Genomic DNA, 20,312 nt, shown 5'->3' with positions numbered 1-20,312 from the left:
TTTTACCTCAATTCACCCACAGATTGTTTAAAATAACTTGCAGCTTGGTCTTCCCCATTATGACTTTGCAAAGATACTTTGACACTAAAACCTAAACTTTGATGGCACACTAAATAAAGGGGTACCCTTCTTCCAAATTGCACTTGCGCAAAGGGTCTTTTGTGATTGGTTAAGAGAGGAGTCACCTGCACAGGTGAAATGAATTGGCAATCAAGACAATTGTAAACAATAAAAATATCAATCTTTATTTCTTTGACATAGCATATCAAAGATAAACCATACTCTCATCATACTATAACAAGTCACACAATAACTATACAACAATAAACATTGCATTAACTTTTGTCATTTATGTTATCGAGCTACATTGCTGAATGAATAGTACTCTCGGTTTTGACCTCTGTCCATGAGATTTTAGCTGAGTGATGAATAGTAGGGAAGATAAGGGAGTTATAGGTCGACTACACCCAGAATGCAAAACTGTCAGGGGAACTAAATATGATTTCAAACTGTGTATACAGGCAACATATTCAACCTCCCTGTCGTCCTGCATCATGTCCAAAAAGACAGAATATAAATCTAGAATCATACAATTCCCTATAAATAAAGGGGACAAAGTATGAGGGCAAGCAAATACAACCAAAGAGAATCTCTGTAGATTTCCCATCTCTGACACAACTACTCTCTGAGAACAATGGGAGTGTGTAGGCTATGTGAATATCAAACTCAATTAAAAAGTGAATACATAACAAGCATAAATACCTATTTATAAATCAATTCTATATATTTGCTTCTCTTTAAAACAGAAAGGACATTTGATTTGGTTTAGAGAAAGGTCTGAGCGCATAGGGATGTCTGTTCCCTGCGTCCCCACCATCCAGACAATAAACAATACAATAATATAACACAACAGTAAATGTAAAATGCACTTTATGCATTAACGTGATACGTCTAACAACATATGACATTGGCATATTGGTACAGACAGGATGGTTTGACAAGAGGTCTTAAACATATGAAAACACAATGGAAAAAGACAAAAGGGATTTCAAAGCTGCTCCACACTACATTGCTGCTTTTCAGGGCAGTGCAGATGTGTCCAAAAATATACAAAGAACCTACCTCCTAATATCTCCAGTATCTAGACAACCTTATACAGCACAACCCAAAACGTAGACCAGGTCATTTCGGCCAGTTATTTCTAGTTAAGCTAATTGATCCGCTATACTTAAGATAGCTGGTCTATACACTTCTTCTGTGTGTTAGAATACAGTGGCATCCCATCTCCCTTGGGGACATCTTGTACTGTTTACCCAACAGCTCTGACCTACAACGAGCTACACTAGACCTTCCAGGTAATAGAAACTCTTTTGGCAGTTGATCATGTAAAAAAATGGTTATACACTTGATAGTGGAATCCTCTTTGGAGTGTGTACAGTCCATATCGGCCAGGTAGGATGGGTGGGTGTGTGTGAGTCATGTGTGTGTCACTTGGTGTGTTTGCAGTTGCCAGCCATTAAAGGTGTGTGTGTGTGTTGTGTATGCGTGTGTGTCTGTGTGTGTTGTGTATGCGTGTGTGTGTGTGTCTGTGTGTGTGCGCAGATGGTCAGATGTCTACATCTCATGGGTCAGGACTTGGTGCTGCGCTGCCACCCCGTTGGCCTGCTGTGGCTGTGGGTTGACCAGTGTGTTGGGTGGCTGGCCGTTGGGCTGGGCGCCGGTCTCGTTTAGCCTGCGGACACGGTACACCTCGTAGTGGATGCTACTGGTGATGTCCTTGATGTTCTGCATGTGGGTCCTGACAGAGAGGAAACACAGATGAAGATTAAGTGAGCAATGTAACCCAGAGAAACGTCACGCGTCATCCAAACACTGCTCAAACACAGTATCGCCATCACTTCAAACCCCGTTAATATTCACCTGATGAGAAGGTCTCGCAGGTGGGCAAACTCACAGTGCGCAATGTTCTCAACTGCAAAAACAGAGTAAAGAAAATGAAATTGCATTCTATGGGATAAACAGCAAGTGTTTTCTATTTATCTATTACACAATAGCCACGTAAGCATATATGTTGTGTATCAGGGTGTGCGTAACAAGTTTAAATGCCACGTGCTATTTTACACTCTGCCACAAGATGGGAGGGTTGCGCCAAAGACAGGTCAAAGGTGTCATCTTAAATCAAGATGACACCTTCCACTACAAGTAATTTAACACATCTCAGCTCCCTCGGCAAGTCAGACATTTTAACATGTTTGAACGATCGATTATGTCAAGTAGACTAAATGAAAAAGGAGCGTTATTTATGTGAAATCGCAGCGCAGGAAATTCCATTCCATTTCATCCCTCTTAGGGAGGGACGGGGGAGAGGAGGGGGGGGGAGAAGAGGGTGCTGCTGTGTGACCACCACAGTCTGTGGGTGGGTGTACTAATTCACGTGGTGGCGAGTCTCCCTCAACCAGGCTGGTTTTTAAATGTTTCTCGGGCTAACACTTTCCTCCACCCATTGCAAACAGGGGACTAACACATCAAACCACACACACAGAGACCGACACGTTGTATATGTTACCGTATTGGGCACCAGCCCTCTCTGACTTAATGGAACGAGAAGGAGCCGGAGGAAGAACGGTCGATAGTGAGAAAGAGAGAATGACATTGGGGCAGTGGTAGAGGAAAAAGAGAACGTAAGAGACGACAGAAAGAAAGGAGGAGAGAGGAGGAGAACGAGGAGAACCAGGTCCTGGCTATGAGAATCCTGGGCCCACAAGCCTCCCTCCTCTTGTGGCCTAATTTATGATATCGGTGCAGACGTGCCCAGCAGCTTCCTCTCCGATTGCTCCCTCCCTCTTCATCCTTTCCTCCCTTACGCCCTCCTTCACTCCGCCTGAGCACACTGACTGCCTGGCTGGGTTAGAGTCATTGTTCCCACAGCCAGGGGACAACCACATTACTCACTCTTATCACACCCGTGCTCGCAAACACACCTTTGTCTTAGAGTTCAATTACAGTCCATGGGTGTTTAAAGAACACATTGACAGTTCCAGAACAGGAACTAAGTACCAGAACACTAGAAAGCTATGTATGCTAAGCTCTGGTTGGTTGGTTCTTTGAACAGACCTAACAGGAATAGAGGTCCAGAATAATATAGTTGTTCTATACAAGTGTGGAGTGATGAAAGGAGCATTCACCAAGGGCCAAGAGGGGCCCTGAAGGGGCCAGGTGCATTCTGGGAAGGAAACAATCAGCCCTCCAGTGAAAAGGAGCTGTGACTCGCTCTCTCTCCTTTCCCCCCCACTGTGTTTTTGATAAAGATGGCTCAGTAAATCCTCCTGGGGTCTGTGATTCAGAAATGTCTTTAGTCACAGACCAGAGAAACGTGGATATGAGAAACGCGTGCTCATAGTCACAAAAGACTCAATCATTTGGCCGGGATTTAAACATGTTCTGGCAGCAGTAACATACGTATGCATGGTTTCTCCACTGTACCGTGCAGTCCAGCCAAGTAAATCTGCTTCAACCCATTTGACATGATTAGTTTGACAGGGATAGTAAGGGTTGTGTGTGTGTGTGTGTGTGTGTGTGTGTGTGTGTGTGTGTGTGTGTGTTGAATTACCTTCTATGGTTCCCCACTTAGTTTTTCTGCCCAGAAGCCTCTTTCCATTGACCTGGTACTCCTGGTTGCTCCCCACCACAGCAAATGGGATCATCTCCTGAACCCACACACACAGTTTAAGACCAACAATTGCTTTGTAATGAATCCATGCGTCAGTGTGTGTGTGGGGGGGGGGGATTCTGCATGCCTATACACACACTGTAAACCCACCCTGATCTTATCATTGATCATCCTGTCATCAGAATCCTCGTCAAACTCTTCCTGAGGGTAGACGTCGATCCCGTTGGCTCGCAGTCCTTCCCTGATCTGCACAAACATAAAAACAGAAAGGCGTCACAATCTGACACCATGTTGCAGTGTCACATCAAATGTACTGTAGAAGCCCGGGGGAAGGGAAGCTGAGACTTGTATCACGTCAGAATCCATCGACAGTAAATAAGCCTACCGGTACTCATTCTTCCAACTCAACTTTCACTGGCTAACTGCCAACAATAAAAAAGATAAATGATTCATGCAGATAGCCAGATTGTTAGACCAGTATGAGGTCAACGTGACTCAAAATATAACAGAACAGGAAATGACTGACCTCAATTCTAGAGGAGCTCACTCCGAGTCCACCGTAAACACTGCTAAGGCTGGTGTTGACGTTAAATGATCTTTAATTATCCTTAACATGGAGAGTTGATGTGGAGGTTAACCACTATTACACAAATATACAGCCAGACACCCAGGATGACAAAATGGACGCCTTCTTCTATGTCTTTATAATGGCTGGAAGACAGACGAGAGAGTGAGAATGACAGGCTTCTCCTGCCAGCGGTGATGGCCTTTAAATGAATGACCGTTCCGCTCACAATTACTATTTTGACAGTTTCCACTTGGTCGACGATGAACAGGTTTTGTAAATTTCTTTGTTTATACTTCTTGGAAAGTTTAAACTTGTAACTTTCTCAGTCTTAGGCCTATATTATAAGCCTACAAAAGTTGGGGGAATGTGACCAGAGCACACACACACACGCCCCCCAACGAACTGTGGACACAGAGGATAAAACAATAAAAAGCTCTCTGGTTCCCTTTGCGTGCCAACTGCTGCAGGGAACAGAGAACAAGGAAGAACCGTCAAAAAATTATAATTAAGATCACAATCCCAGGGTCGTACATGGCCCAGTCCATGCAGCCAACCAAAACAAGCTGGTTACAAGCCCCAGAGCTTCCATCTCGCCTGCCCTTGTTCTCATTGGCCATTGTCGGGGGAAATTGTAGCCAAGTTGCCCAGCGTGTTTCCTCCTCCAGAATTAATAAAGTTCTGTTTCTGGATGCCAGAGAGGAGGAGACTAGCGTCCCTCGAGTGTGTGTGTGTGTGTGTGTTCTTTTCTTCTGCCAGGGAGGGGTGGGTCATTGAGGCCTGTGTATCCTGGTATGGTGCAACTTTCAAGAGAAAGCAGGAAGAGAAAGCAGCAACGGAGAATTCCATCAAATTCTAAATCAGCAGAGATGGCCTCTGTACCATAGACATGAGCCAACAACAGAAAGGGCTGCGCTTTCTTTCACGGAGGAGTAGCTACTGACGGACCTCCACCAGACAGCCTCTACCGCGCAGCTACCAGACAGCCTCTACCGCGCAGCTACCAGACAGCCTCTACCGAGCAGCTACCAGACAGCCTCTACCGAGCAGCTACCAGACAGCCTCTACCGAGCAGCTACCAGACAGCCTCTACCGAGCAGCTACCAGACAGCCTCTACCAGACAGCCTCTACCGAGCAGCTACCAGACAGCCTCTACCGAGCAGCTACCAGACAGCCTCTACCGAGCAGCTACCAGACAGCCTCTACCGAGCAGCTACCAGACAGCCTCTACCGAGCAGCTACCAGACAGCCTCTACCGAGCAGCTACCAGACAGCCTCTACCGAGCAGCTACCAGACAGCCTCTACCAGACAGCCTCTACCGTGCAGCTACCAGACAGCCTCTACCAGACAGCCTCTACCGAGCAGCTACCAGACAGCCTCTACCGTGCAGCTACCAGACAGCCTCTACTAGACAGCCTCTACCGAGCAGCTACCAGACAGCCTCTACCGAGCAGCTACCAGACAGCCTCTACCGAGCAGCTACCAGACAGCCTCTACCGAGCAGCTACCAGACAGCCTCTACCGAGCAGCTACCAGACAGCCTCTACCGAGCAGCTACCAGACAGCCTCTACCGAGCAGCTACCAGACAGCCTCTACCGAGCAGCTACCAGACAGCCTCTACCGTGCAGCTACCAGACAGCCTCTACCGTGCAGCTACCAGACAGCCTCTACTACTAGACAGCCTCTACCGTGCAGCTACCAGACAGCCTCTACCGAGCAGCTACCAGACAGCCTCTACCGAGCAGCTACCAGACAGCCTCTACCGAGCAGCTACCAGACAGCCTCTACCGAGCAGCTACCAGACAGCCTCTACCGAGCAGCTACCAGACAGCCTCTACCGAGCAGCTACCAGACAGCCTCTACCGAGCAGCTACCAGACAGCCTCTACCGAGCAGCTACCAGACAGCCTCTACCGAGCAGCTACCAGACAGCCTCTACCGAGCAGCTACCAGACAGCCTCTACCGTGCAGCTACCAGACAGCCTCTACCGTGCAGCTACCAGACAGCCTCTACCGAGCAGCTACCAGACAGCCTCTACCGAGCAGCTACCAGACAGCCTCTACCGAGCAGCTACCAGACAGCCTCTACCGAGCAGCTACCAGACAGCCTCTACCGAGCAGCTACCAGACAGCCTCTACCGAGCAGCTACCAGACAGCCTCTACCGAGCAGCTACCAGACAGCCTCTACCAGACAGCCTCTACCAGACAGCCTCTACCGAGCAGCTACCAGACAGCCTCTACCGAGCAGCTACCAGACAGCCTCTACCGAGCAGCTACCAGACAGCCTCTACCGAGCAGCTACCAGACAGCCTCTACCGAGCAGCTACCAGACAGCCTCTACCGAGCAGCTACCAGACAGCCTCTACCGAGCAGCTACCAGACAGCCTCTACAGTGCAGCTACCAGACAACCTCTACCGAGCAGCTACCAGACAGCCTCTACCAAGTGCTGCATAAACCTTTACTCTAAACTCTGGAGAGGAACTCCTCATCTGAGGTCCTGTGTGGTTTCTCCATCTCCTGTACCCAGTAGCTTATTGCTAATAAGAGACTCGCCTGCTACAGTAAACTGGCATCTGTGCAGACGTCAGCTGCCTCTAAGGTTTACAGAAAGCTGCAATACTGTAAATAAATCACTTCTTAAAATGCTCCTTTCTGGCTAAAAACATCTGTTAAGTTTTCCAGAGATTCATACCACTACTCCCCAGACTGGGCAGAGTACAGTAGTTTATCCAGATGGCTGCTGTGTGTAATGCCTGGCATCGCTTCATACCGGCCTGTGTGTGATCTTACCCTCTCGTTACCCTGTCTGTGTGTGTGTGTGTGTGTGTGTGTGTGTGATCTTACCCTCTTGTTACCCTGTTTCTACCTTGCTGTAAAGGCCTAACGTCAACCCAGGTCAGGTTGTTGTAGTACAAAAGGGACTAGTTTAAAAGCAAATCTACAGATCAACGTCATAGGCTTTTTGTAATGCCTGGCATCGCTTCATACCGGCCTGTGTGTGATCTTACCCTCTCGTTAAAAAGCAAATCTACAGATCAACGTCATAGGCTTTTTGTGTACACACACGTGCATGTATACACATCACACACACACACACACACACACCTTACCGTCTGTTTGAAGAAGTCCCTCTCCTCCAGGGTGAGTGTGTCTGCCTTAGCGATGACAGGGACTATGTTGACCACTTTGCTCAGACGACTCATAAACTCCACATCCAGGGGCCTCAGACTGGAGAGAAACAACATGGGGGGGGGTATAAAAAGTATAAAAAGTGTTAAGTATAAAATAGATAAGTAGAAAAATTTAAAATAAAAGTAACAAATAATTAAACAGCAGCAGTAAAATAACAATAGTGAGGCTATGTACAGGGGGTACCGGTACAGAGTTAATGTGCGGGAGCACCGGTTAGTCGAGGTAATATGTACATGAAGGAAGAGTTAAAGTGACTATGCATAGATAATAAACAGAGATGAGCAGCAGCGTGAAAGAGGGGTCTGGGTAGCCCTTTGATTAGCTGTTCAGGACTCTTATGGCTTGGGGGTAGAAGCTGTTAAGAAGCGTTTTGGACTTGCACTCCGCTACCTCTTGCTGTGCGGTAGCAGAGAGAACAGTCTATGACTAGGGTTGCTGGCGTCTTTGACAATTTTTAGGGCCTTCCTCTGACACCGCCTGGTATAGAGGTCCTGGATGGCGGGAAGCTTGTCCCCATGCACTACCCTTAGTAGGTGCCTTGTGTTCCGAGGCCGAGTGGTTGCCAAACCAGGCAGTTTTGCTCTCAGGATGCTCTCGATGGTGCAGCTGTTGAACCTTTTGAGATTCTGAGGACACATGCCAAATCTTTTCAGTCTCCTGAGGGGGAATAAGAGTTGTCGTGCCCTCTTCACGACTGTCTTGGTGTGTTTGGACCATGTTAGTTTGTTGGTGATGTGGACACCAAGGAACTTGAAGTTCTCAACCTGCTCCACTGCAGCCCCGTCGAGAATGGGGGCGTGCTCAGTCCTCCTTTTCCTGTAGTCCACAATCATCTCCTTTGTCTTGATCAAGTTGAGGGAGAGGTTGCTGTTCCGGCACCACACGGCCAGGTCTCTGACCTCCTCCCTATAGGCTGTCTCATCGTTGTTGGTGATCAGGCCTACCACTGTTGTATCATCTGCAAACTTGATGATGGTGTTGAAGTCGTGCCTGGCCATGCAGTCATGAGTGAACAGGGAGTACAGGAGGGGACCGAGCATGCACCCATGAGGGGCACACGTGTTGAGGATCAGCATGGCAGATTACCTACCCTTACCACCTGGGGGCAACCTGTCAGGAAGTCCAGGATCCAGTTGCAGATGGAGGTGTTCAGTCCCAGGGTCCTTAGCTTAGCGAGGAGCTTTGAGGGCGCTATGCCACTGAACGCTGAGCTATAGTCTCACATAGGTGTTCCTTTTGTCCAGGTGGGAAAGGGCAGTGTGGAGTGCAATAGAGATTGCGCCATCTGTGGATCTGTTGAGGGGGATATGTGAATTGAAGTGGGTCTAGGGTTTCTTGGATAATGGTATTGATTTGAGCTATGACCAGCCTTTCGCAGGACTTCATGGCTACAGATGTGAGTGCTACGGGTCGGTAGTCATTTAGGCAGGTTACCTTAGTGTTGGGCACAGGGACTATGGTGGTCTGCTTGAAACATGTTGGTATTACAGATTCTGTCAGGGAGAGGTTGAACATGTCAGTGAAGACACTTGCCAGGTGGTCAGCGTATGCTCGGAGTACACGTCCTGGTAATCCGTCTGGCCCTCTGGCCTTGTGAATGTTGACCTGTTTACAGGTCTTACTCACGTCGGTGACGGAGAGTGTGATCACACAGTCGTCCGGAACACTGATGCTCTCATGTTACTTGCCTTGAAGCGAGCATAGAAGTAATTTAGCTTGTTTGGCACGCTCGTGTCACTGGGCAGCTTGTGGCTGCGCTTCCCTTTGTAGTCTGTAATAATTTGCAAGCCCTGCCACATCCGACGAGCGTCGGAGCCGATGTGGTACGATTCAACCTTTGTCCTGTATTGATGCTTTGCCTGTTTGATGGTTCCTTGGAGGGCATAGCAGGATCTCTTATAAGCTTCCGGGTTAGAGTCCCACTCCTTGAAAGCGGCAGCTCTACCCTTTAGCGCAGTGCAGATGTTGCCTGTAATCCATGGCTTCTGGTTGGGGTATGTACGTACAGTCACTGTGGGAACAACGTCATCAATGCACTTATTGATGAATCCAGTGACTGATGTGGTGTACTCCTCAATGACATCATTAGGATCCCGGAACATATTCCAGTCTGTGCTAGCAAAACTTCCTGTAGGTTATATTGTAATGCAGCACTGTGGTATAATTTAAAACATGTCCAAAACGTGTATTCAATCACAAAGGACATTTATTTTCAGACGTATGATAGAGCAGTTGTGGGGCAATGAATGTCACATCCACTGATGACTTTGCAGTCATGGATGTTATGAGACAGATATACCACTAGGGGGCAATGATGGTCCATTGTCTATTATTTTCTGATCGATGACAATGTGATTGTGCAGCAGTGTGCCAGTATAATCCTAATTCTCAAATTTAAAAGACTAATCTTTCCAAGGTTAAACACAAAATGGTTAAGAACTGAAACTGATATAAGCCTGCAAACATATAAAGGTCGTCTCAAGATTTGTCACGGACGGCAGTTTTAGGAGGCGAAACGTGTTGGATAACGCAATTGAATACATATCTATATTGAGCATCATGTGATGAGAGAGATTGTCCTCAACTAACCACTCACACAAAGCTTGTGCATCCTACTCCCAAATGGTCAAGTCTTCAGAGCTTCTCTACTCGTCTGTCCTCCTTATAAACCTTCTCTCTTCCCCATCCTATCTCTTTCTATCCTGTACACACGCTCCTCTCTGTTCTCTATCAGAGGAGAATGCATGGGAATGTTCAGGCAATAGCTAGCCTGGCAGGGCCTCTGGTTGTTTCGTACGTCTAGATTCTGAAATACACATTTTCACATTCATTCATTCAACGTTGAAAATATGAATATGAATATCTAAACACTCCCCTTTTTTGAGATGTTGTTCATTTTAAGACATACCGTGTGGAACAATACTCTATACAAGTACATCACATTTACAGAGTGGGCTCTCTGCTAATTCTGCATTTCTGCTAATTGTATGAGCACCGCCATAGCTCCCTCTCTTTTCCCCCCAAATCTCTTTTCAGTCTCTCTTTCCTATGGCATCACCACTCTCTGCCTGGCTGGCAGTAATGCCTCTGGTTGTTCCCCACTCCAGCTCCTCTCCTTCTGCTCTCCTCTCCCCTCCAATTATCCCAGCCATGCTGGGTCACCCTGGTTCAAAGACCTGGAGCAGCTGGACTATAGAGGGGCCCCCTCAGGAGAGAGGAGAGACAGGCACACTGAAGGGGGGCGGGAACAGAACACAACATGTGTCAATGCACGTCATACTAGGGTGTCCTGAGAGAGACCCGCGTGACACGGGAAGAGAGAGAGAGAGACCCACGTGACACGGGAAGAGAGAGAGAGAGGAGCGACAGAGACAGACAGTCAACACCACTTCATGGTATAGGGAAATAAAAAGAAAGAAGGAGAGTGTGAGAGAGATCCCCTCCCACGTAGGTCAACGATCCCCTGCTGCAGCTCTCCTTGGCTCCGCCTATAATTTGATCTCCTGTCCCCTCAGGAACCGTGACCTCGGCTTTGTGGACTGTAAGTCAGACACACACGTGCTTCATGTGCATCAGTGGTATGTAGGCCTACTGTACACAGTGTAGATGTTCGACTGAGAAAATGTTCACGCGCTCTGGAACAAAAAAGACGAGACCGAGGTTCAAATTGACGCACAGCACGTGTGAATCACATATCGGTCAACACACACACATACCACAGATAGACACGCACATGTCAACACACACACACACACACACATAGACATGCACCATGTGCACACACAATATAGCTAGACTCCAAGTTCTTCACTTAAAATGGGAAATTATCAACAAAAAGGTCAACACACAAAAATCTACACACTAAACATATGTACCGTACATATTTATGCACACAGAGAGATGCCATATGCTCAAATTCTCCACTTCAAAAAGGGAAATAGTCAACTTGGTAGCTGTGTCTGCAGAGGGAGGGCTGAGCTGTCAGTGCTAACTCTGTTCTGTGGTCAAAATGGAGGCAACCATGTAGAGGAAGGGGGGGTGACCGCACCGTAGACTGCTCTCTTCCCTCCACTTTCTCCGATGCCTTTAATAAAAACCCCTCACGGGTCAAGAGAGTCCAAGTGCAACATTGCCTGGCGTAACCGCGGGTTACCCTGGTAGTTCTCAAGGAAGGCATCATTCACGAGGTAACACGAGGACAGCTTAGAGGGGAGGAGTGCCGGTCAACCATTCAGTCAACGGCTGCTATGCACTTCCATTGAAAACAGGTGTGGCCAAAATGGCATCTTATTCCCTATACAGAGCACTACTTTTGGCCATAGCCCATAGACACTCAAAGTACTCTAACTAACCCAAGGGGCAATACCTTCAAATTGAAGTTTGACAATAAAAAGAGCCACCACCATTGGGCTATAAAACTTGATGTCTCTGCTATTATTTGGTGATATGGGATGCCAGGATTACTGAATATTCAGCGTAGTGTCCATTACGGACATAATGGCACCAAAGCATGGAGCTGTCCTAGACACATGGGTTCATTCCCAAATGGCATCCTAATCCCTATGTAGTTCCCTACTTTTGACCAGAGACATAGGGGCCCTGATCAATAGTAGTGGACTAAAATAGGTAACGGGAGGTCATTTGTTACACAACGCAACAACTTTAATGGGGCACTCAAGGTCAAGGGGGTTAGAGAGGGAGGGGACTGGCAGGAGAAGAGAGGCATTTTAGCTTTTGGGACGAGAGAGAACGAGGGAAAAAGCCTTGGCTCGTGCTTTGCGAAAGAGGGTCTGGACAATGCACTGACTGTAGAGCTCACACACACACACACACACACACACACACACACACACACACACACACACACACAACAATGCAGCTGTGGTGTCACAAGGAGGTGAGAGAGTGTGTCAAACAGTGGGATACACACACTCAATACACTCCTGAGAATAACTAATGGGCAAACAGCCACCACCTGGGCGTTTAAAAACTATTCTATTAGTAATGCATACACATCTAGAAGACTGCAGGACCTTGACAGAATCTTCACATGCTCTGAGACAGACTGAAGCCACTTAACGACTTCCCCGCGTCGATTAGAATAAAATGCTTTTAACTTTGCATGAATGTCGAGGATTTTGATGTTTATATTTCAGTTAGTTAATATGAAGTAATTCTCTAAAATTTGCCACGGCCGCGGTTCCTGGTCAAATACACAAATGTATCCTAAACGCTTTGTTGTACATACATGGTCTTAGTCTCCCTGCCACTCATTGTTTTGCTTTCACAGTCTATACGTTTGGGTACTATAGCATCTGAGTCTTTGTGAAAGCTGATTCCCAAAGCGTTACCTCAGAGTCTCGGTGGACAAGATGACGTCTACAAGCGGTCGAGAGAAAAGGGGGGCAGTCTAGAGGAAGTGGTGAAGTCCCAGACAAACAGAGAGTGAGTGAGTGAGTGAGTGAGTGAGTGAGTGAGTGTGTGTGTGTGTGTCCATAACTCACCAGTGTCCAGTAGGTGGTATGAAGTACATGCAGCAGTGAACCCGTGAGTCTGGGATCCTCTTCTTCCTGTTGATGTTGATCTCCTCCTGTAGGTACTGCTCATATTGGTCATTGATGAACTTCATGATTGGCTGCCAGCTGATGGGAGGCGGGGGCGCACATGGGAAATGGAGTTCAGACAGGCGACGACCCAGTCATTCACTCTGTGGTAGGGATTAAAAAAGAAAACTACAGCTCACCAGTTCTCGTTGTTGATGTGGTCCCCAAAGCCGGGAGTGTCGATTACCGTTAGTTTCATCCTCACGCCTTTCTCTTCGATGTCTAGACAGAGAGAGACACAGGAGAAATCCATGACATGTATTACATTGCTAAATGTATACTGATTACCACAGATCCGTATGTGTGTGTGTTTGTGTGTGTGTTACCGTGGCTGATGGACTTGATCTCGATGGTCTTGGGGATCCTCTCCTCGGGGGTGGACACCACAGACTTCCTGCTGACCTTAGACTTGAACAGGGTGTTCATCAGGGTCGACTTCCCCAGACCACTCTGACCTGTTAGAGACCAACACAGGGGGTGAACTATAGGTCTGGACACACAAACAGAGAGGGGCTTCTCCTCAACCATGAGGCTCTTCTCACCTGTCGTGAATGTGCAATAGCTTTCCTGACTCTGAACAGATTGCACACAAATTGTGAAAGACGAGAAAAATTCTAGCCTGCTGTAGGGCCATTCCAGCCTGCTGTAGGGCCATTCCAGCCTGCTGTAGGGTCATTCCAGCCTGCTGTAGGGTCATTCCAGCCTGCTGTAGGGTCATTCCAGCCTGCTGTAGGGTCATTCCAGCCTGCTGTAGGGTCATTCCAGCCTGCTGTAGGGTCATTCCAGCCTGCTGTAGGGTCATTCCAGCCTGCTGTAGGGTCATTCCAGCCTGCTGTAGGGTCATTCCAGCCTGCTGTAGGGTCATTCCGGCCTGCTGTAGGGTCATTCCGGCCTGCTGTAGGGCCATTCCGGCCAGCTGTAGGGTCATTCCAGCCTGCTGTAGGGCCACACACTCCTCACCAAGACCCAGAAGAGGACTGGCCACCCCTCCCTGCCTTTCTAGGGAGTTTTTCCTAGCCACTGTGCTTCTACATCTGCATTGCTTGCTGTTTTACTCTGGGTTTCTGTATAAGCACTTTGTGACAACTGCTGATGTAAAAAGAGCTTTATAAATACATTTGATTGATTCCGCCATCTCCCCATAGGCATCCATTAGCAGCAGGCATCGGCAGCCCAGACGTGCCAGCTTAATTAACCTTTACGCATCGGGGACACTGCTGCGGTCTAAGGGGCTTTAGGGCTGGGATTAGGGTCATACATCTCACAGAGAGGCCTTACGAGTCTGAGTTACATCTCCACTGACCTTTCACACAATGCCTTTAGAGAGGGACAGAGAGTACTGCTGCTGTGTTAAACTCTGTTTGGCCCACTCCTCCATACAGACCTTCTCCAGATCCTTCAGGTTTCGGGGCTGTCGCTGGGCAGTACGGACTTTCAGCTCCCTCCAAAGATTTTCTATTGGGTTCAGGTCTGGAGACTGGCTAGGCCACTCCAGGACCTTGAGATGCTTCTTACGGAGCCACTCCTTAGTTGGCCTGGCTGTGTGTTTCGGGTCGTTGTCATGTTGGAAGACCCAGCCACGACCCATCTCCAATGCTCTTACTGAGGGAAGGAGGTTGTTGGCCAAGATCTCGCGATGCATGGCCCCATCCATCCTCCCCTCAATATAGTGCAGTCGTCCTGTCCCCTTTGCAGAAAAGCATCCCCAAAGAATGATGTTTCCACCTCCATGCTTCAAGGTTGTACTATGTGTAGTGTGTACCAATCTCATTTCAAATGCAGTGTTTAGAAAAGAAAGTCTCTCTCTCTGGGGATGGGTGGATGTAACAGATGTGATGGTGAGGACGTGTGTGTGTGTGTGTGTGTGTGTGTGTGTGTGTGTGTGTGTTTAAAACCATTCACTCACATCCATGATCTCAAAAGGGTGTGTGTTGCACGCGTGTGTGTTTTGCTTGTGTGTATTCACTGTTCAACACCACTCACCGACGATCATGATGTTGAGCTCAAAGCCCTGTTTCATGGCCTTCCTCCTCATCTGCTCCAGGATGGCATCGATGCCCACGTAGCTGAAGTCACCAGCGCCATGTGACGCTCCCTTGGCAGGGGGTTGCGGGTGCGGCGGGGTGGACATGTTGCTGTGGCTCGGCTTGACCTCTGACCCTGATGATGTGAGAGAGAGAGAGACAGAGAGAGATATCAGTGTTCAGCATGGAACATTTTATATAGGGGAGTTCCATCTCACTCATCACTGTAGCTGCTGATCAATGAGTAGATATCACGACAGTTCACTGAATTCCAAGCTGGTTATATCAAACTGTACTGAACCCAAACTACACCGGACAAATGTAACTTATCAAACTGATTCTACACAACGGTAGTGGCATGTTTGGTGAATAACATGCTCTGGGTATGACGGTTAACACCTCACCTCACACAATAACTCAGACTCTTATCAAGAGTCCAACTGTAGCCACAGGAAAATATACTCATACACCAACACTGCATACACCAACACTGCATACACCAACACTGCATACACCAACACTGCATACACCAACACTGCATACACCAACACTGCATACACCAACACTGCATACACCAACACTGCATACACCAACACTGCATACACCAACACTGCATGAAATGACTCAGAACCCACAGGAAAATATACTCATACACCAACACTGCATACACCAACACTGCATACACCAACACTGCATACACCAACACTGCATGAAATGACTCAGAACCCACACCAACACTGGCATAAAACACTGCATACACCAACACTGCATACACCAACACTGCATACACCAACACTGCATACACCAACACTGCATACACCAACACTGTATGAAATGACATAGAACACCCCCTCCACACCCAACTGTGAAACACGGATCCCTGAGGAATTAAACAGAGTGATGCAGCCAACAACCTATAGACTACAGCCCAATAAATTACACACAGAACAGTGGACAAAAACACAACTGCTCCCCTACGTCACATAAATCTGAAGACGTACGTGTGTGTGTGTTACGATAACCATTCATTTTACTGTGTTGTGGTGAACAGTGGTGGCAAGCTGCAGCTGTAAAGTGGATGTAGTGCTCACAATATTTCAAACAACAAAAAAATAGATAAAAAGTACACAGACTCGTGTTGTAGAATAGTAGCAGTTACAACTCACCTGAGTGAGTGACTGGGAGGCAGGTAGATGAAAAGTACAGTGAAGGTGACCTCAGATAATCCAAAGTCGTTGAAGAGAAGGTATGACTGCCTATCGTAGCAAGGCTAACTGCCAAAGCAGTGTCTGGACGAGCCTAATGAACAGACAACAAGCTACTTTCAACTGTTACGCACGCGCACACACACACACACACACACACACACACACACACACTTAGCCCCGGCATGGTGGGAGGAGACAGTTGGGTGTTTTTCCCTTTTGACAGCGTGCTCTGGTATCATCTACTGCTCGAGGTTTACAGACACTCCAAAACCACAGACAGAGGCGTAATCACAGCCAGCAAAATAGCTGTGAATAAATTCAAACATGTGATCAGAAGATCCACAGACAAACCTCAAGACAAAATGTCCATATCCTGTAAACACGGACCACTCTCAACGTGCTCCAGATAAGGGGGTTACTGTGGCTGTCGTTTCCAGTGCTTCACATTCTAGTTTGTGTCCATGCACTCACAGTAGGAGAGAAAGTGGGACTCCCTTTCGAGTTTGACAACGTCAGCTCTAGCGGCCTGTGACAGGTCATTGTAACCACCTCACCCTGCCCCTGGTCGCGGTGTGCCCGTTGACCTGATGAATATGGGTTGAGCATCAACAGCCACGTCTGTCTTTACAGCGGAATCTTCAGCGCAGTCTCTGGGTTTCCTGTTCATCACACGAGCATCCACATCCTCTCGCTTTAGCTCGCCGGGCCTGATGATTCAAGCCTTGCGTTTTGTTCCACCTTGCACACCGGAAGTCATTGTCACACTGCGCCTCATGTCCTGTCCATGTCTGATAACGACAATTGTGAGCGTGCCCATAAAACACGCCGCCTCCGATCTGACACTAAATTCAATGTCACGTGTAGAAACTTCTCCAATGTCTTTCTGCACAATGCGTAAGCATGTTGTGGAACCATAACAGCAGGAGCTTTCGTTTATTTGGATTGGGAACTACTAGACTTTCCACATGGAAGCCCTGGGAAAAGTGCTGCTAATAAACTTTTAATAAACAGTGTTCCCAACTGGTCTATCGGAGCTAGAATTTCAGTGCCAAACGGGACCCTCGCCCAGTAACTACCACACACGCATACGTCACCTACACACACTTCCCACCCACACACCCTTCAAAAACCCACACCCCAGAATGTAGGACTCCCAGTAGAATAATCGGAACGCCTGGGAATCTCTGAACGGAATGCCCGTTTCTTCTCCACTAATAGTCAGAGCGAGACGACACAATAGAAGGGAATGAGTAGGTGGTGCCGGTGAGGATGGACCACACCTTCACTAGCCGGCATCTGTGTGGAGCTGCAGTCTCGACCTTCGGTTTCCCAGACCCTGTGATGATTGATGGAGGCTAAGACACCGCAGAGCGGCTTGGCTGAAACGTCCTGGGAGCATGAACTTCATAGACGAAAAAGCCGCGCCTCTTTACCGTCATCAATCAACACACACCACCGTCAGAGTACTGGGTTTGGTTTTTATGTTCCCTCAACACTCAGCACTCTTCAACTTCTTTACGCGCCTTCATTAAGCTCACATTAAACATTCGATCAAATGGGGAAATGTGAACCCTTTGGTCGGATGAAACCGCCCCTACTGTATGTAAGAGCAGATGTGCGGTGCTGCTATCCCTGTTGAACAGACAATCCCCTGTAGTGGGAATAAGATGTAGAAGTACACACAGAGTGCTCATTTGATGTTAAAGGGGGAGGAAAAGCATGACACAGTGGCATGTACGGGGCCTTTGTTGATGTTGTGGCGCCTCCCTGCCTCCCTGCCTCCCTGCCTGCCTGCCTGCCTCCCTGCCTGCCTCCCTGCCTACCATTGCTGGTTTGCCTCTGAAGCTAAACAGGGTTGGTTCTGGTCGGGACCTGGATGGGAGACCAGATGCTGCTGGAAGTGGTGTTGGAGGGCCAGTAGGAGGCCCTCTTTCCTCTGGTCCCCCCAAAAATGTATATCCCAATACCCCAGGGAAGTGTTTGGAGAGATTGACCTGTGTAGGGTGCTGTCTTAAATAAAGACTCTCTGTGGTCACTAAAGATCCCATGGTACTTATCGTAAGAGTAGGGGTGTTCACCCCGGTGTCCTGGCTAAATTCACAATCTGGCCCTCATACCATCATGGCCACCTAATCATCCCTAGCTTCCAATTGGCTCATTCATCCCCCTCCTCTCCCCTGTAACTATTCCCCAGGTCATTGCCATAAATTAGATGTGTACAGTCAACTTATCTGGTAAAATAAGAGTTAACTAAAATACATTTTTTTAAAGAGTAAGGAAGTGCAGGAAGCAGCCTCTCTAAGAAAGAGACAGGATACAAACTGGCACTGGTGGCATATTAAGGGTCTATGAGCCATCCCACCCCTGGGTACCACAATGCCAGCTCCCCCTGTGCCATCTGGTGGGTAACTTCTGTACACACACACACACACACACACACACACACACACACACACACACACACACACACACACACACACACACACACAGAGAGAGTAAGGAGAAAATGGGTGCTGAAGGCAGTTACATTACTCAGGCCTGAGAATCTGCTGCCTGAATTCTTTGTTCCTGTTTGACTGACACAACAGATGAGAACGATCAGTTTCACTCTCAGTGACAGTGACCACTGATCAAATCTCATTTTATTGGGTCAAATATACATGTTATTGTGGGTGTCGCGAAATGCTTGTGTTTCGAGCTCTAGCAGTGCGGTATTATCTAACAAGGCAATATCTAACAATTTCCCAACAATACACACAAATCTAAAGTAAAGGAATGGAATTAATGTCCGCTTCTCGTCTCTAGCCTAGTCAGGCCATAGGCCTAGTCAGAAACATTTCACCTTCCAAGGACCCTTCCTCCTCATTCATGAGCTACCAGAAAAACAACATTGGGGTTTGAGGATCCAGGCTTTTATAGAAAGCCTTTGCCTTCCTTTTATGAGTCAGAATAGCGGCCAGGCGTAAACATTGTTCTACAGAGCACTGGCAGCCTTCTGAAGCCTGCTGGGCCTCTGGCTGAGTCACCTGATTAAAACGGACCAGTGAAACTATGACTACTACACATTCTAAACTTAACTCGCGCTAATGACCCTAATTTGATGCGAAAGCCCCTTCAACACACGTTGCATCCAAACTGAAGACGAAGGGCCCCAAAGCCCAACAAAGCAGCTGTTGCTTATCCAAACACAATGAGATGTTTGACCTGTAAAAACACGTGCCTAGCTGACCCCAGAATGAACCCCTCAAACACAACATCAAAGTATTTGTTCCACGTATTAACACTTCAAACTGACTATCAAACACAGCGTTTACCAGAACTCTGAAAACAGACAACTGTTATGACTGGGGTTGAAAAAAAGGCTAACTGACATTTCTGACTTGAGTGTGACAAGAGATTTAAGTACTAAGGGAAAGCATGTGGAGCTGCTTTCCTTGCATGGATGAATGAATCAAATGGATGGATGAGACCCTAACAGCTGCTGTTTCCAGACTCCACATCTAGATTTGCTCCATTGGGAACCACTGGTTCGTTACACTCATCCTAGATCAATGGGGACCATGTGGACACTCATCCTAGATCAATGGGGACCATGTGGACACTCATCCTAGATCAATGGGGACCATGTGGACACTCCTCCTAGATCAATGGGGACCATGTGGACACTCCTCCTAGATCAATGGGGACCATGTGGACACTCCTCCTAGATCAATGGGGACCATGTGGACTCCCAGCACATTGGTCAAATGAGGAGGATTTGATTTAAAAAGACATGAACGAACAAGGGTGGAAATAAGATGTTTAGAAGTTGAATTATCTTGTGTAACGAAAGCTGTTGAGATCTAAATTCTGAAGGCTAGTTACGCTACACGGTCTCATAGGAGACTGCATTGGTGGCGATTATGGTATGGGATAGCACCCGTGTCTGCGTGCCACATCTAACCTCTCTACTGCCATGTAGAATGAATGCGGGCTCATAGAGAGATACGTAAATCAGTGATCTCTAGTAAAGATTGAGCACGAGCTACATCGCTCCACCCCACACG

At 47.6% G+C, this 20,312-nt stretch overlaps 1 protein-coding gene across 10 annotated transcripts in view; it reads right to left on the bottom strand.

Annotated features, from left to right (window-relative positions):
• Positions 1 to 219: 219 nt before the first annotated feature.
• The window catches only part of LOC118364833 (septin-9-like), an 86,092-nt gene continuing 65,999 nt past the window's right edge, over positions 220 to 20,312 (bottom strand). For 7 of the 10 annotated variants that reach the window (XM_052490384.1, XM_052490385.1, XM_052490382.1 and 4 more), the window contains 9 exons: positions 15,018 to 15,194; positions 13,361 to 13,489; positions 13,175 to 13,256; positions 12,936 to 13,073; positions 7,350 to 7,467; positions 3,821 to 3,916; positions 3,611 to 3,707; positions 1,921 to 1,972; positions 220 to 1,798 (listed from right to left, as the gene is read on the bottom strand). In XM_052490384.1, coding sequence (XP_052346344.1) covers positions 1,615 to 1,798; positions 1,921 to 1,972; positions 3,611 to 3,707; positions 3,821 to 3,916; positions 7,350 to 7,467; positions 12,936 to 13,073; positions 13,175 to 13,256; positions 13,361 to 13,489; positions 15,018 to 15,194 — 1,073 coding nt within the window. In that variant the 3' untranslated portion in view covers positions 220 to 1,614. Of the gene's footprint in view, positions 1,799 to 1,920; positions 1,973 to 3,610; positions 3,708 to 3,820; positions 3,917 to 7,349; positions 7,468 to 12,935; positions 13,074 to 13,174; positions 13,257 to 13,360; positions 13,490 to 15,017; positions 15,195 to 16,224; positions 16,398 to 16,617; positions 16,698 to 16,820; positions 17,025 to 20,312 lie in introns of those variants that run through there. The other 3 variants (XM_052490391.1, XM_052490387.1, XM_052490388.1) reach the window with 3 other exon arrangements.

The sequence above is a fragment of the Oncorhynchus keta genome, chromosome 32, assembly GCF_023373465.1.
Source record: "Oncorhynchus keta strain PuntledgeMale-10-30-2019 chromosome 32, Oket_V2, whole genome shotgun sequence".
NCBI classification, from domain to species: Eukaryota; Metazoa; Chordata; class Actinopteri; order Salmoniformes; family Salmonidae; genus Oncorhynchus; species Oncorhynchus keta.
This window is presented reverse-complemented; position numbering and strand designations above follow the sequence as displayed.